The sequence below is a fragment of the Grammomys surdaster genome, unplaced genomic scaffold (genome assembly GCF_004785775.1).
Source record: "Grammomys surdaster isolate TR1022 unplaced genomic scaffold, NIH_TR_1.0 1164, whole genome shotgun sequence".
Classification (NCBI taxonomy): domain Eukaryota; kingdom Metazoa; phylum Chordata; class Mammalia; order Rodentia; family Muridae; genus Grammomys; species Grammomys surdaster.
The window spans coordinates 5507428-5525158 of NW_021605583.1; the positions used below are offsets into that span (position 1 = coordinate 5507428).

At 51.8% G+C, this 17731-nt stretch overlaps 1 protein-coding gene across 1 annotated transcript in view; it reads right to left on the reverse strand.

The window, feature by feature from the left end:
- Positions 1–6096, reverse strand: part of Scn4b (sodium voltage-gated channel beta subunit 4) — an 11880-nt gene extending 5784 nt beyond the window's left edge. The window contains exon 1 of the mRNA XM_028783633.1: positions 5992–6096. Coding sequence (XP_028639466.1) covers positions 5992–6052 — 61 coding nt within the window. The 5' untranslated portion in view covers positions 6053–6096. The remainder of the gene's footprint in view (positions 1–5991) is intronic.
- Between the last annotated feature and the right edge of the window lie 11635 nt (positions 6097–17731).

Below are 17731 nucleotides of genomic sequence, written 5' to 3' on the forward strand. Positions count from 1 at the left end.
CTCTCTCTCTCTCTCTCTCTCTCTCTCTCTCTCTCTCTCTCTCTCTCTGTGTGTGTGTGTGTGTGTGTATATATATATATACATGGAGCTATTGCAGTGGTTTTCCATGCTGAGAGACAACAGAATCAACCGGGGACAGGCATCGGCAAGTGTGGGTGGGCCCTGGAATTATGTGAGTCTTCAGAACTGGCCTCTCCCTGTAGCTCCCAGGGAACAGTGTGGGTACAGACCACATTTTAAGAGCAACTGTGCTAGAGGGCTCCCACACAATCATCCCCACCACCCCCACAATTCTAATAGGCTACTGAATGGCAGGTGCACTTTTTATCCTTTTATAGATGGCAAAGTTGAGGCTCAGAGAGGTAAAATGATTTTCCTGCAGTCACACAGCAAATGGCCTCTTTGGAGCTCAGTACTTACGATACGATAGCACAGGTATATTTTATAAACTATGCTCATTCCATCCTTAACCCATAAAGTTGTTATTACTTTCATCCCCAATAAATGCTTCAAAGAAATAAAGATGCAAAGGCCACATACCCAAGAAGTAAGTAGAGGACACTCAGAAATAGGTCTGCTTTCCCCAGGAGCTATTCTGCGGGGGTCAGTGCTCCCTGAAGTTCCTGGTTCTTCTCTTATCTTTGCTGTCCTCTACCCCAACTCCCCCACCCCAGGTCTGGTAACAGGAACAGTTAAGTGTCCACTGTCCAGCCTAGAGCCAACAGTAGAGGTTGGGAACCTGAGGTTTTGCTTTCCGTGCCTCCCAACAATCCCCGAAAGCCCAAAACCGGGATGCAGAGCCAAAGTCAGGGAGGTACAGAAGAAAGGCAGCTTCTGAGCTGCAGAATTGGCTCTGTGAGTCACATTGATTGCTGTGTCAGCATGAGGATCTGAGTTCAAATTCCTAGCACCCCTGTAAAAGCCAGTGTGTAGCATAAGGCATTAGTAACTTCCAGTCCTAGTATAAGGAGGCGTGTGACAGAGACAGGAGGATTTCTGGAAGCTTGTGAGCTGGCAAGCCTGGTAGATGCAGCAGGGAAACAACAGAAAGATGCTGTCTCAAATGGGGTGGAGTACTCTGACCTCCATGGACACACTGCTGCATGCCCACATTCACACGCGAGAACATAAACACATCTCTACGGTTACAAAGAGAAAGAAGAAGAAGAAGAAGAAGAAGAGGAGGAGGAGGAGGAGGAAGAAGAAGAAGAAGAAGAAAAGGAGGAGGAGGAGGAGGAGGAGGAGGAGGAGGAGGAGGAGGAGAAGAAGAAGAAGAAGAAGAAGAAGAAGAAGAAGAAGAAGAAGAAGCTTTCTAAACTGGATGTGGTGCCTCACACCAAGAATCCCAGAACTCAGCAGAGTCCGGAGGATACCTGCAGCTTTAGGACCAGCTTTTGCTACAGTGTGAGACTCTGTCTCAAAAATAAAAGGAAGGGAGGAGGGAGGAAAGCTGTCTGGTAATTCCTCTAAGCTTAGTGTCTGGACCCAGGAACTAGGGTCCTGATGAAGATGGGGCAGGGGGTGGGTGAGACTCATCTCCAGTGGCCAAATTCCTCCTTCCCAACTCCAGCTCAAATGAGCAATTCCAGAACTCAGAAGCACATCATAGGGAAGATGACGATTTGTTTGCTTTTGAGTCATACTGGCCAGACTAGAACTTCTATGCAAGCAAGGATGACCTTGGACTTCTTGCCCTCCACCTCTGCCTCCTGAGGTACTGGGATTACAAGCCTGTGTCTCCGTGTCTGGTTTGAGAAAATGCCTCTGATTGCTTTAAATAGATAGAAGCACAGAAGAGCAGACGAAAAGTTCAGACGGAAGAACGCTATTTCTTTAAGTTCTGGCTCACCGCACAGTGCGCATTTCTGCTTGATGCGGGTGACTTAACTGTATCTAACACGGTGAGGAGTCTGAGTGGAGAACTGCTGTGTCCTCACTAGCCTGGAGGGATGAAGGAAGCCGACAGTGATGGTTTTCACAGAGTCATCCCTGCCCGAGGGGAAACCTGGGAAAGAGTAGGCAAGCCTGGATGCTTCTGCAACACACAACCCACCCAGCCAGGCATGGAGAAGTCCTTCCGGCTGTCTGGGAGGTTGGTGCACAAGCTCCCGTGAGGCTGAGCTTGGAAAAGAGGAGCATGGGTCGTGATCCACTAACAGCCCCCTCGCCCCCCCCCCCCCCGCAGGGCTACCTCAGCAGGTTGACCAAAGCTGGAGTGGACTAATCTGCAGGTCCGTCTGCCTGCTGACCTTGACAAAGTCAGACGTGACACATCCCACAAGCACATCCCAAACCAATTCAGGGATAGCTGTAAACTTTCCTACCTCCCAAGCTTGGTGGGAAGCCAAAACATGAAGCTGTATAAAACACATGAAGGGCTTCAGTAAGGGAACATTCTTGGGGAGAGGATATTGCTTCAAAGATGGGAGGGGGAAAGGGCTGTCCCCATACCAGCATTGGATATAAACAGGGCGCCACTAGTTTCTCTTAAAGACTACTGTGTCAGTCAAGACAGTCTCCCAGCTACTCACGCATTGATTTATTCCTTCACTATCTACCATATCTTGGATTATTTCCATGTGGCTATTTCCCTAAGTAAAGGACTTTCTTGCTTTGCCCAAAAGTTACCTCTTTAGAATGCCAACGTGGGTGTTGGGTCTGTCTGTAAGTTGGGCCTTCTTCTGGCTGGGATCCGTGAAGTCTCCTCTGCTATGCTCACAATCTAGTTTTTCCTAAATAATTTACCCACTCTCAGCAGCCATCTTCAGAAGTCCCTAGCTCCTGCCACCCTGCTGGGACCTTGTCCAGGGAGAAAGACAGACTCACAAGTTGTACCAAAGTTTTTTGAAAAGTATTTAGGGCTGCAGACCTGTTCAATGAGGAAAGCATTTACTAGCAAACGTGAGTTCAGTTCCCAGAAACCTTGTGAAAAAAAAATGGATATAGTTGTAATTCCAGAACTGAGAAGGCAGAGACCAGAGTCTGCCTTGGGCTCACTAGCCAGCCAGCCTCATCTACTCATTCGGGAGCTCCAGGTCAAATGACACTGCCTGTCTTGCCTGAGGAATGACATCCAGGGTCAACTTCTGGCCTTCACACACATACCTGCACACACATGTACACATACACACACGCAGAGAGAGAGAGAGAGAGAGAGAGAGAGAGAGCATTCTGCACATGGCTCTACTATTAAATATTCACACCACCAGGAATCCAATGGTTACTCCCATCCATTTCAAGGTCGATCCCAGGCTGGAAACATTCCATCATCTTTCCCATAACCAGAGATCAGTCACTCCCGAGCAGGGTAGGGGGCAGAAGGAGAGCAGAATGCTGCGTGCTCTAAGTTTAGCTCCAAGGACTTGCGGGGCATGTGGAACAGAAGCTCAGCCGAGACTCTCTGGCCCCAGGGAGGAAGAATGGCTCAGAGTTAGAGCTCGGAGGAAGAAAAGTGGGCCGAGGGCAGCAAGAGAAGGACCCCTCCTGGGAGAGAGGCCTCAGGGGCCTGGGGAAACAGGCCTGGGCCAGGCAAGGCTCCTGGGTCCTATGACAAAGGAAAGATTTCTGCTCCCTCACCCTAGGCAACCTGCCTACCTGCTTCCTGCCCACCCCCATGAGCTTTGCCAGGATAGAAGCATACCCCTGGGACAGCACTGGATCCATGAAACCAGCTTTACAAACAAGTCCAAACAGTGAGTCTGTTCCTCCTTTTTGAGGTCACTGGGCAGTGGCGTTGGCTCACTGCATGGAGTCCCCCAAGGAGCAGCCACAGGGCAAGATGGATCCCATTAGGAGGTAGCCGGTCATAAGGGCTTAGAGACACCGCCTTGCCTGTTCCCGCAAGCAGATCCCAGAGTTAATCACCTCCCCCCGCCCGTGCAGACTGGCCTCTACCCCCTTCTCTCCTCTTCTCCAAGATCTCCCGGTTCAGCCTTGCTGGTTCTGAGTGGGACTCAACACCCTCCCTCTTAATTGTCCGCTCATTAAACAAGCCCTTAATAAATACACACCAGGGGAGAGAGGGTTGTGCAACATGGCGCCCTCACAAGTGATAATTAAACACAGATCACGGCAATTAAGCAAATCAGGGGTGGGCAGAGCGGCACGCTCTCAGTTACGCGCCCAGGAAAAGACTGGAGCCCACGGAAGCCTCAGTGGCAGCGCTGTGGCCTTCCGAGTCACTTCACGGGTTCAGAAAAGGCTACTCTTTTGTGTTTTCAAAAACAAAACAGAAAAACACTGGGGTCTCAGTCTATGAAACTGAGTTGATACGGAGAGGGGACTTCAGGGACACCATGTTGTCAACTGTGAAGCAAAGCTCTGACCACTGCTCACGTCCACCCATAACCATCCCTGCCATGCCCCAGGGCCTCACTCATTCCCAAGATCTAAACACAAGCCCTACTGACCTTCCCTCTCACCAGATGGCCTGGATTCCATCCCATTTGACCATCAGCTAGGCACGCACCCTTGGGCAGGTTACCAACCCTCTCTGGGCTAGACATCCCTCGCTTTTTGGGATGCTCCTCACTGTGGTTTTCAAAGTCCCTGCCCTATTCATACCAAAGCTCTGTCCTGCCCTCCACTCACCCCAGTACCTAGAGCCTTCTTGGTTGTTCACAGAAGCCTGGTTCTATGGATACTCTAGCAGTACAAGGCCTAGCCCTCCCCTGACCAACCGAACATGGGGGTAAGGCAACCTATGACATACAGTGGCTGGAGTTGTGGTGCCTCTGAAACCCTTCACCCCTACCGTGGGCACAAGAGAATCCCAGGATGATCCAAGTGTGGACTCCAGTGGAATGACCCATCCCATGAAGAAGAGCCTTGGGCTTTAAAGAGTCACCGTGAAACCTGTACAACATCTGTACAGTATGGGACAAAACATCAGTATCTTATATCTGGATGGAGGGGGGGAGGTGAGTAAGGCAGAGCTCAGGAACAAAAAGAATACTGTCCCCAACACCTGCCAGGTACCCATAGGACAGATCCGCATGTGATTTTCAGGTATAAGAAAGGCAGTGGCTTTCCTTAAGAGGTCAGTGTCCCCTGCTTCCCGCATAAATACCTCTACCATGTGCCGGATCCAATGGGGGTGGGTGGGTTATGCTGTCAAAACCAATCTTGACTTATATAAACAGGAAGAGGTACAAATGCCAGAGACCGAATCAGTTTACATTGGAAGTCAGGCCGTGTAGATTTCATCCTGGTCTGGACTAATAAATACCATTGCCTAATCTCTTGGAGTTTGACACTCAAAACCATCGTGTGAATATTAATAGATAGCCGTAAGAGTCTATACCCTCTGTGTCCTCTGGGCCCGACTTCTCTCTCTTCCCAGTCTCCCCCAAAATGAAGATCCAGTAGCAGGCCAAACAAGACTTCCCCAAAGAAACCCTTTACAGGAAGAGGGAGGGACAAGGGCCTTCTGAAAAGGTGGCTTTTGAGTGGTCTTCTAGGTCCTTCTAAGCCCTTGCAGCGTTTGAAAGAGTGGCAGGGACGCCAGAAAGGAAGAAGGTGGAAGAACCTAGCAAAGGGTCCGGAGAGAGACCCTCGTCCCCTATTGGAGCCTCCCCTGCTGCCAGGGAAGCATGTCACTAGCCCTAGGCAAGAGTAGCACACACTACTACACCTGCAAGCTCCCTGGAGCCCCCCCCCACACACACACACTCAAGGCAGTAGACACCCCCACCCCACCAGCATGCCTTAACTCGGATCTCAAGAGGATTCCCCTGCTGCAGCTCCAACACCTGGTTCCGAAAGGCATCAAAGGGCGCCAGAAACCCATTGCCAGGGTGGCTGGGGGTGGGGGGAACGCACAGGGTTCCCAGAGAGCATAGTCCAAAGCTAAGGGTCCAGAAGGAAGACCGATATCCCAGTCATTTTGTGGTGCCACCTTGTCTAAGGCACCGCTCTTCACCTCCTTCAGGATGGGGTGGGGTTAAGAAAGAGGCGAGAAAGAGAGAAAAGACAAAGCTGGGGCTATCTTACCCAAAAGCCCAGTGCCCAGCCATCTCGCCTGAGTATTGCCTCGGTTCCCAGCCCGGGACATGGTCCTGTTCTCTCTGGAGCGCTCCGGGGGCTTGGGATGGGACAGTGGGCACAGCCGGGCTCTCCGCCCGAGGTCGGCTGTGGGGCCCCGCAGCTGCCAGGGGAGCTCTGCGCCGCGGGTCGGGGCTCCGGAAAGTTAGCCGCGAGAGAGCGAGACGAGGGGGAGGACAAGGAGGGGGAGGCGCGCCCGCCGGCCTCTTGGAGCCGGCTGCAGGAGCCCGGGCTGGAGGGGAGGAGGAGGAGCCGGAGCTGAAGGGAGGACGCCGGGGCGAGCGGCACTGCGATGCGCCTCTGCTCTGGAAGCGCTCCAGCCGCAGGAGGGGCGGCGTCCCCGCCGGTTTCGCACAGTGCCGGTCGCGCCGTGGATCACGACCGTAGGGTCCAGCCTGGGCAGCCCTCTCCCTCTCCAGCCGGACGGGGATGCTGCGGCTTGGCACTGCAGGGCCAGCCCGCAGCCGCCCGCATCATCCCAAGCGCCGAGCTGCCAATTAGGAGAAGAGTTCACGGGGGAGTAGAGGTGGAGCTTTTAGGTTTGTTGGAAGGCTGTTTTGTTCCGCTCAGAGAAAACGAGTAAGGGCAGCGGCTGCCTCTCCGGGGACCGCCGGGAGGACATCCGCAGCGGGCGCTGCCGCAGCCGGTGGGCGTGTGCCGGCTTGCCCGCTGCGGACGACCGGTACAGCCCTGAACCCACACGCGTCGCCTCCCGCCGTGCCGCTCATTCGCTCTGCGGATGGCTTTTAGACCGTGGCAAACCGTGTTTCCCCTGCAAAGTGCTCCTGCACGCCGCCCACCAACCCATTTCTGCACAGATTCTGCATATTAGAGGGTTGGGGGACAGTCACTTGGAGACAGTGTGCTCCCCCCAACCCCCAGCGCGGGGCGGCAGGGGAAGGGAGGCAACCGCAAACACCAGGAACATCCCCCTGAAGACCCCCTCAGTCAACTACCCAAGCTACCCTCCAGGACAAATCCTCCTCGCCACCTGGAGACCAGTTAAACCTTGGAAATACACCCTCCACCTCGCCACACCCGCCACTCATCTTCCAACCTGGAGTCCCTGGTAGGCTTCAGCGCCATAGGAGACCCTTGAGGTTGTATACAGAATGTTAACTGTCTGCGGGGAGAACCTTGTTTTCGTTTGCTTCGTCGTTGGTTGTCAAGGTAGTTGAACAGCTCTGACGCCCTGTGTTTGCTGCTGGAGAACTCTCAACAACGCACACAACTTTCTGGTGAAGTCTCGGCTGTCTGCTGGATGGTGACCTCATGGTACTAACCTCCTGAGGTCATGCAAAATAGCATCATCCTCAACCCTAGGCGACAGGGAGGACAGTGCTGGGCTTCTATTTTTAGAGGACTTCGTGCTAGTCCATGAGTCCAGGAAACCCACCTCCTCTGAGTTCTAAAAGGTTCTGGGGATCTAATAACCTAGAGTTTCCTCTTGGGGTGGCTGAGTTGGGCTCCTCTCCAGTCTTTCCTCTGAAATGACGAGTGTGCCACAGACCCAAGAAGTGGCCTGATGGCAGCTGGGTGGATAAGGTTGGTGAGTAGGTGGGTGATTCCTGAGTGGAGACCCTGTTGCTGCAGTATCAGCCACAGAAGCAAGATGGCTGGGGAAGAGGCTGAAAAAAAAAAAAAAAAAAAAACTCCATGTGGACCTGATCTTCTAGGCCATTAAGGAAAAGCAGTCAAAGGCAGAGAATGGGAGATAAACTTTTCTTGATGATCCTGATTTGCTGCTGCTGGTGGTGGTGGTGGTGGTGGTGGTGGTGGTGGTGGTGGTAGTGGTGGTGGTTTTTTGAGACAGGATTTCTCTGTGTAGGCCAGGCTGGCCTGGAACTCAGGGATCTACCTCAGAGATCTACCTCTTCGTCCTGAGTGTTGGGATGAAAGGCGTTCTCCACCACGCCTTTCAACCCAACACTCAGGACGAAGAGGTAGATCTCTGAGGTACCCTGATCATCCTGAGTTATAACCTACATTCAGACTCGTGTGCCTTTGCGCTTGTATCTTGCGTCAGGCCTTTCCAACATTAGAAATAAGACTGGATATAAACACTCAAAGAGATCAACACGTGGTAACACGCTTAGCAGAGTGCTGGGCACACAGACTCAACATGCAACCCATCTGAGTTCAAAGAAGCCTGGGGCCTCAGAGGCGAAGCCACGTCCAGAAGAGGTTTGACCTTTGGGAGGGCCTGCCACTATGCAAGCGAGGCCAGGCATCCACGCTGCCCATGTTATTTTTACCACAGGGTCATGTTTCCCTAAGCACTAGGCTGAGGTGAGAGGAGGTAAGCCAAAGGGAAAGAAAATGACCCCTGCCCGGAAAACAAGGAGGGAGGGGGAATAGAACTCCAGAGATATCTTTAGACCCTGGCGGCAGAGGGCGGTGACCAGTTCCCCTGAGTGCCCTACCCCCACGTCTCCTAGTCTCTTGCTGTTCCCTGAATTCTTTAGCTGAGAGGACCCTCACTGTGCCCTCATGCTTCACAAACACACAGAGAAATATGTGGGCCAGGGATGGAGTATGTGTGGGCCAAGGTCGCAGACAGAGTCACGGGTAAATCAAGGCTTGCTCTCTCTGAGGTTTGGTTTCTACGCCTCCCACTCCTGGCTGTTCTCTGAACACTAGCAGGGCCCCCGACGGGGCAGAACAAGGGCTTGGGAAACACTAGGCAGGAGTGGGCTGAGAGGCTTTTACATTCCTAAAGCACAGCCCTCTCAGAAACCTCAGAAAGCCACTGCAACAACAGAGCTAAGAGTCCTCCTGAGGCGGCCAGGGGACAGGGTGAGGAAGGTCCCATTCTTCTTCCCCATCCTTGGGAAACTCTTAAGGAGTCACATCAGATCACCTCTTCTTTCCTCTCAGAGGCCTCTAGAGTCATGGGAGAGCAAACGAAATGTACATTTCCTTCCAGGGACATGGATCTCTGGAGGTACAGCCCAGTAGTGTCCCTGGAAATACTGATTCCTGGGGATGGGTGACACACACAGGTCTGGGTGGCTTGGCTCAGAAATCCCTTGAAGTGTGCAGGGACATTGAGATGGGGTGGACCAGAGCCAAAGGGCTGTCAGACAACCATCCATTCCTCAAGCTGGCAGAGACAGCCCAGGCTTAAGTGGAAGGAGCTGCTTCCTTGGGAATTCAGGTAGGTTAGCCCCCAAACCCAATCTAACCAGACAACAGACTCAGCAGAAAGCCCACTCCCCTGAGCCTCCTAAGGGGCTAGAATAGAGTTAGGGAGGAGAGGGGTCCCTATTTTTGGAACAGGGTAACATTTAGAGAAGTCACCAAAAAGAATCAGGATCATAGTAACATAGGCCTTCGAGTAATTCTGACACCAGAAGACACTCACTAGCTCCACAGGATCACCTATAGGCGACCCTTCCAGCAGAAGACCTTCCCTGTCAGTTCCCAGCCAGTGGGCCAGGACCCTGTGTGAGAGACAAGGGGCCAAGAGTAGGATGAGGTCCCAGAGCTATTTTGAGAGGTATTCTTTTTAAGGTGCAGGAGCCTGGCAGGGCATCTCCTCTCTCTCTCTTGCTCTCCCATTGTCCTTGTCTTCCGCCTTCCTCTCCAGCTTCCTCCCCCAGAAGCCCTCACACTCTTCCCAGGCCGCTGTGGGTACTGCAGGCACTCAAGCATAGTGCCACTGGCTGTGGGTTCTGCAGGGAGCTGGTCCTACACCCTCACTGTATGGCTTCCTTCAGACCTCGGATTCCTACCAGGAGCTGCATCTGCATCTTGCCTACCCTGGGCCCCCCCTCCACTTGTAAACAGGGTCCCCATCTCAGACAGAACAACGACAAGCCCAGGATTCTCTGCATTTTCAAGTTAAAAGACCACAAGTTCTTCTGTCATTTGGGTGGGGGTTTGAGAGGATGCTGTCCGGGCTAATGTTTGGGAGCCTCTTTCTGTACTATCTGAATGTGCTCACATCCCCTTCTCCTGGGCTCAGATTGGCTGACCCCTCAGCCACTGCCTTAGCATCCACAGAAGTTTGGCAGGTGCTGAGAGAGTTAACAAGACAGCATGCACCAAACCAACCCACAGGCACGTGGCTGAACGGTCCAGCAAAGGATGCTGCATGCCACCTCAGTTCAACCGGGGCTCCCAGAACATCAGTGAGTTGGTATAAAGCTAAAGACTCTCTAACCTTCCTCTTGAAGTGAGTTTTCTCTTTCTTCTTACCTGCCTTCACTTCCTAGAAGCTCAGGGTATAGGCAGGTAAGCAGTCACTCCCTCCACCCCCCCCTCTTTTTTCCTTTCTTCAGGTTCTGTCCAAACATCCTTTCAGGCAAAGGGGGATGGGGAGCCCCAGACAGATGAGCTCATTGGAAGGAGGAGGGGAGAGGGAGGAGGGAGCCAAACCATCCTGGAGTGGAGACATGCTGGCCGGACAGTCCCAAGCTGGAGAGGGGTGTGTGGCCACTCCTAGAAGCAGCTCAGAGATGGGCGAGTCCTGGGCATCTTTCTTGGGGACCACACTGGGGTGGGGACTGAAACCCCTAGGCAGAATCTTAGCTACCCTAACCAGCAACCCAGAGCTATGTTAAACTGCTTTCCGGGGTCACCAGGTGTCCTGTCCTCTCATCTGTGGAGGATCGGGGCTCAAGAGACTTGGGATCTGGAGGCTTTGGGAAGTTTTGTAATACACTGCAACTGCTGTTCATCGTGAAACTGTCGTATCAGCAAAGTGGCCACATGTGCTCCTAGAGACCAGGACACGATTCTGCCCCTCAGATGGGCATCTGATACAAAAATACAAAATTGTGTCGAATACCAGGCAGGATACTGAATATCCTAATCCTGTTCTCTCCACAACCATTTTAGTTGGGGCTCCGGGGAGGTGTGGGGGGGCAGCTAGGAGAGGAGGCAAGGGGAGGAGAGAGGATGGAGTGAAGAGGTGGAAAACGGAAGAGGGGAAGTGGGAAGGAAACATTGAGTGTGAGTGTGGGGGGGGATTCCCTGGGTGGAGTACAGCTTCAGGAAGAAAGAGTGTGACAAGCCAAAGGAGTCAGGGATTGAGAGAGCTCAGGCCAGGTGGACTTCAGTGGTGACAGGAGGAGCTAAAGGCCAAGAGGGAAGAAGATGGCCAGTAGAGGCCGCCACCTACTCACAGAAGCAGGGAGGCAGAGCGCCGGGTCCAAATGGGACATTAGAGGCCTCTTGGAAAGCTTTGTCTCTGTTCCCTTTGACCAGACATCGCCCATGAGCATTTTGGAGTTGGCCCAACTCACCTTTCCTCCATCTGCCCCTAATTCTTTGCACCTTAGGGAACCAGCCCACTGTCCTTACGCTATAAAGTGTAGGCTTCGGCTACGCACAGTCCTGGCCTTTTATTTAATCAGCTCTGCAGTTTCCTAGCCACACCCCCTTGTCTGACTACAGTCCATACGCTGACCACAGCAGACATAAGAAAGGAGTGAGCATTTGGAGTGTGTCTTTATGATTAGCTAGACGGATACAGAGTACCTAGCCCAGTGCCAGATACATCAGGTACTTAATAAATACTGGTTGTTCTTATAGGTCCAGCCAGCTGTCATTCAAGCCCACTTATGTGGGACATGAAAGGTATCCCATTTAGGGAAAGCTTTTGCCAGTGGAAAGTATACTATGTGACTGGCGAGGCAGGACTGTGGCAGACTGGCAAAGCTAAGAGAGGTAAGAAGAAAAGAAACGCCCATGGGAGAAGGGTGGGGACTTTCATCTTTTATGTATAGTCTTATCTGTAAAGACAGGAGCATCCACAGCCCTGGCTGGCAGGCCAACGAAGGCAAGTAAGACTTGGCTCGATCTTTGGAAAGAAATTCCACAGGAGCACCTGGCTTCAAATTTCTCATCGCCTTCCAGCTATTTCCTCACTCTATCTAGGGGTTTGACAACACTGTCATCCCCACCCTTCTAAATTATGTAAAGAAGGTGTCGGTAAGGGAGTGTAAACTGGGCTGCTGAGATGGCTCAGTGGGTGCCAGAGATAAGCCTGACAATCTGAGTTAAGTCCCCCAAACCCATGACTCCTCCATGAGAGAAATGACTCCTGCAAGTTGTCCTCTGACCTACACACACACACACACACACACACACACACACACACTAAATAAATGTAAAAAGTGTGGGGTACAAAGGTATGGAGAAGGCCTGAGGAAGATCATGGCTGAATAGAAAGAGGAAGAGATTATTGTTATTCTTATTTATCTCCAAGCAAGCAAGGGTTAGTCCTGCTTCTATCATTTAAGTCCTAACGGGAGGGTTTGGAGAGCCAGTGTCAGCCTTAAAGGTTATCTAAAGGTGCAATCAGATACTTGAATCTTCTTGACAGCACCTCCAAAGCTATGCTTGAATACCTTCCGGGATGGAGATCTCATTACCTTGGGAAACTCAAGGCCCGCACAGTGATCTCCACTGGATCTCCACTGGATCAGTAGCTGCCTCCGCCAGCCAGTCCTAGTGTTTCACCTTGAGCAGAATGAGACCAGTCTGATCCGTGTGACCACAGCCTTCCCCACTAGGTTTGCCAGCAGCTGGGATGCACACTTCCCTTCCTGGCTAAGCATACCATCTTTCTCTGCCCTTGTGTCCATGGAGAGAAGGGGCTGGGAACCTCTCAGTCTGCTGGAATAGATGATGTAGTAGACTCCGTTAAGAAGCAGAGGCTGCTAGGGTTGAGGTAAATGTGACTTTGAGAGGACTGTAAGGTTCCCTTTCCACAGAACCCCAAGTAGCTGAAGTCAGTACCCAGGCTCTGTCCTGTTCCCTTCCCCATAGCACCTCCTGGACTTTCAAGGTCATTATTGCCCGAGGATGGAAAGATGACATCACCAGGCCACCCACTCCCCACTTCTCAACTTCTCTATCCCCTTCCTCCACCTGCAGCCTCCTCCCTCTCAGTCTGGGTCTTTTTTTGTCCTATAGGAGAATGGGGCCCTTGGCTGATCCCTCTGTATGCCGTGTTACAATTTAAGATATGGGTCTCAGCTGGACACCCTGTTCCTGGGTCCCTGGAACTCTGACCTTCTGGCGGGAGCCTCTCTTGAGAGGTGGCTGGCACCTTGGATATGAGAAATGACTAGAACCTGGGGAGACTGAAGGTGAGACTCTATGAGGAGGAGGGCAAGCCACCAGAGCTCTCTGGAAGAGCTCCCGTAGAGGGTCCCAAGCAACAGAGACCTTTCTGAACCCCGAGGTGACAGTGGTGAAGGCCAAGAGGCACAATGGGAACTTGTCCATCTGTCATACAGCCAGGCACCCAGTGTGTACCCATCAGGCCCTGCCCTGGGTTCTTCCTATCTAAGTATGTGGATGTCACCCTTCCCCTGTAAGATGGGTGGGAGAGACATAACCTACAAAGAGCAGGCACACAAGCCAATAAAAGGCAAGGTGGGCTAGTGTGGAAACAGACAGAAAGGAGAGTGGCTCTTGCCATGAACATTGGGACAGCTTGGGGAAGAAAGACCAGGGCTCTGACCCTGCCATCAGCCAATCCTATGACTTCCCTTCTCTGATCTTGTGCTTTGAAAACCAACCTTTAAGGAAGCATGGACCTCTTCTATACTAACACAGGCCACCGAAAGGGGCAAGGCAGGAGTTGGGCTGCCGTGGGCTCTGTGTTGAGGTGTTCGAGGCCCAGCACTAGATGGAGGTGGCAGGAAGGGACGAAAGGCAGCTATTTTTGCCCACGACAAGACCCTCTCTATTCTCAATTCAGCATCCAGCCGTAAGCCAATCATGGTCCTCGGTTTCCCCTTGATGACAATGAGGAAGGTGACCTGGCTGTGTATTCAGTGGGCCCTCCCATCTCTGAGGTTGTAAATATCTACTTGCTGGCTGCCTTCCTGCGGTCCAGATTCCTATCCCACACGTGGCCATCAGGATAGTGAAGGAACAGCTTGGTTTGGTCCTCTCAGACTGGCTGAGGAACTCGGGAAGCCAGTCACCTGACCAATCAGAGCAGGAGGTAGGATGAGGGTAGTCTTTGCCCCCAAGGCAATTTGAGCTGCAATCAAAGCTATCCCATTCAACCCCAAAGACATAGGATAAACACTGAATCTCCCCCTCCTAGAAGCCAGGCACAGTCTGAATCTTCCGAGTATTCTTGGGTGGGTGGGGAAGAAACTATTAGTGACTTGCCTGGGCATCGGGGGTTCGTGTACACCCTGAAGGCACCAGACAGTCTCCCTGGTGCTCTTCTACTCAGACTCATGCCTCCGTTTTTCTCTTGAGAACAAAGACACCCTCTCTGACATCCTGCCCCCAGAAGGACTAAGGGGCTCCAGGAAATAGGTACCCTTCTAAATGCAGGTCCTCTGACTCTGTCAATGCCGATCATAGCACCACCATCTTTGGTTGACACTGCTGCTTCCTTCTGGTGTCTCCCTCAGCTAACATCTGTGGTCATCACAACCATCAGGGTTACTAATCCTGAGAGCTTCCTGGAATATTCTTGACCACTAATCACCAAGGTGGGTCTCCAGGTCACCAGAGGACAGGCAGAAAAAGGACCCAGTACTTATTAATTTTCTGGACATTCAGAAAGTTTAAGTCCCTAGACAGTAGAGACTCCCAACAGAAGGTTGGCCTTGGTCTTGGTCTTGAACATTGTTTAAACATTAATTTGTGCGTGTGTGTGTGTGTGTGTGTGTGTGTGTGTGTGTGTTTATATGCAGGAGTCTCCTTCTATCATATGTGTCCCAAGGATGGAACCCAAGTTGTTGGGCTTTGTGGCAAAGCAATTTAGCCACTGAACTAATAACTCCCTGGTCCTTGAATGTCTGATTCAGCACTAGGTAAATAGGATACAGTGATACAAATGAGACCGGGGCAGCATGCCCTCCCACCAACCACCCTCCCCACGGAAGCCACACAGGGGTGCTCTGACCAACTGTCATCCACTCTTTCCAGAATCTACAGCAGACATGAGAGCTGTCCGCCTAGTCAGATACTGGTAAGAATCCAGGAGCAGGAAGGATGGCCCATCTGTCTATGGGAAGTATAGGTACATCCTCAGAGCAGTCACCCTTGGGTGCTTCAGGCTCATCTTCATCCCAAAGATAACCGAAAGTCTCTCCAGAAGTGGGTGCTCAGCCACTTACTTGTCTCAGAGCACTTACCACGAAGGACAGAGTCCTCCAGGGGATCGGGGCAGATAGACTTCATTCTTCCTTGTAAGGCAAGTGCTCTGAGGCCTTCACACCTAGCAGCACACATTGCATCACGGAGAAGGTACATCAGGGTCTCCCATCAGCAAAGCCTTCCCACAACCCAGTCTGCACCCCGGGAAGAAAGCCACACTTAAAAGATGTTCTGGGGGAGACAGTGTGTTTATTGCAGCTAATAGATCCAAGCAATCTGACAAACTGCTAAAGAAACTCAGCCTGCTCCCAGCAGTCAGGTCACAGAAGGCCATTTGTTTAAGCTTCTCCCCCCCACCACCACCACCAAACAGGAGGTAGAACCTAGACCTGTTTAAGCATTTGCTATGCAGCTGGGTTCTCCCCTAAGAAGCATAAAGAACATTCCATAATGAACCTTTGGTACTCGGAAACAATGACAAGTGATTACACCCTCCCCCCAACACACACACAGTGTAACTTTTGGAGTGGGCATAGTGAGATGTTTTATGTGTATATATCTCTAACTACATAGAAAGGCTATGTACAGTAGCATCTTCAGCAAGCTTCAGTAAAGGAAGACAAGAGCAAGAGGCACAGCAAGGCTGTCTATTCTTAAGACATATGTAGGAAAAAAAAAAAGCTTTCTTAATTTGTCACCCGTTCCAACTGCACCAAGCCATTCTTATGGCCTGGGACTAACTTCTTTGGACCTGGTCGCTATCTCCATCTGTCTACCTGCTTAGCCTGATCTTGTAGGTATGCAGCAGCCCAGCTTTCCCAAGGAGACTCCCAGGGAAACATAGATCCAATCAGCTTTTCCCATTTGATAAAGTGGGACTAGCTGATGAGTCCCGTGGCTGGAGGGACAGACAGCGATTTCCGAAGCCAGTTCCAAGGCACCGCAAGGCGTTTTCAGTCCTGAAATATTGTGCTTTGTTCTCATGAGCTGAATCCCACAGGTTAGCCAGCCAGTCTTGCTCTGCAGCGGCCCGTAATTAGGAGGCAGAGGCAGATGGGATGTGAGGAGGGGGTTCTGGGAGAGCGGGAGAGGCAGGAGAGACTGGAAGCACAGTGGGGGGAGCATACAGCCAGGAGCAGAGCTCGGAGCCCACCCTACAGCAAGAGAGCAGTTTGTAGGCGTAAACTAAGAAGCAAGCTGCAGCAACGGTGCCAGTAGGAACATCTCAGTTTCCAACTCCACCTCACAGAAGCCAAGTTTTGTTCTCAACCTCGAGCCCAGAGACCCTGGAGGAGGGTCTAAGTGGCTCCAACAGAAAGTGCACACGAGGGTAAGTACCTGGGGCAGAAATGGCTCCTGACCCAGTTCATGAGGTCCAAAGACGGGCATTGCTTTCCCTGGACCCCATTCCGTCAGGACAGAAAAGAAAAAGACATCCCCCTCCCCAAGAAACTTTACTTCTCTAGGAGGCTGCTTATTTGTACAACCCTATGGGGGGGGGATCTCATAAGTAACCATTCCCCCCAAATGTTAGGAGACTTCGAAAAAGCAAAGTCCCTTGTCTGTGCACCACGAAAGAAGAGGGCACTTGCCAGGGGATGAAAAGTGGCCGCTCCCAGCTGCAGAACTATACACCACCACCCTTGGCTTCAGCTGGCTTGAGGAACCCATGACTCATCTCTCTGTTCCTAGTTGGCTTGCTTGAAGGATAGGCAGTGTCCACCCGCTCCGGGCATCCCGGTGTTTTAGCTCACTCCCATTGGCAGTGTGGTGTTTGGCAGTTAGGTACTGAGCCAAAGAGTTTAGAACTTCCAGAAGGGTTAGATTTACCTTACCCAGGAGTTCTCTGGCTGGTTACCCATCCCTTACTCTGTGCCCAACGTACGTGACTCCTGTACCCCTCCCAACAGTACCTTCCCCCTTCCCTTGCACCCTTACTTTCCCAAAACCCAGATTCTAAAGTCTCATCCTTCAGCCTCTCTTGTAGAAGAAGCAGTGGCTATGGCGTAGAAGTAGATGCACCAAAAAACAAATGAATCTTGGTCCTACGTGCAGATTTGGCAGTCCCTGACTCTGTTATGGCTTTGTATGCACCCCTGGCACACTTGCACGATGCCTGGCGTACAGCATAAACTCAGGAAATGGTTGTTGGATTGACGTGAACTAAGCTAACCTCCCACCTATTATCATTGGTCTCTTTGAGTGGCTATTGTCTCTGATAAGCAGAGGCAAGTATTGGTCCCTGAGACTGTCTTGGTTCTGTCTCTACCACACTCTTCCCCTACCCTGAACAGCTAACTCCCTGAGCTTGTGGGGACTGAGTTCCTGGAAGAAGCGCAGGGCTAGGTGAATCCCACCGTCCAAACACCTCCTGGGTTCTCCCGCCAGGAAGCTCTGTTTATTCTAATTGGGGACCAAGGAGCCAGAACATGAGCAATACTTTCAGCTTCTGTCCGTACTCACTTAGGACTTCAATCTCCCCATCTGCAGGAGGCTCTGTGCCAGTTCTCTGAGCGTGTCCCAACACGATGCTCTCCGGTTAGCCATTTCTGTCCCGCCTTTCTCCCATCTCTGGACTTATAAACAAGTTTCTTATAATGATAGTAAA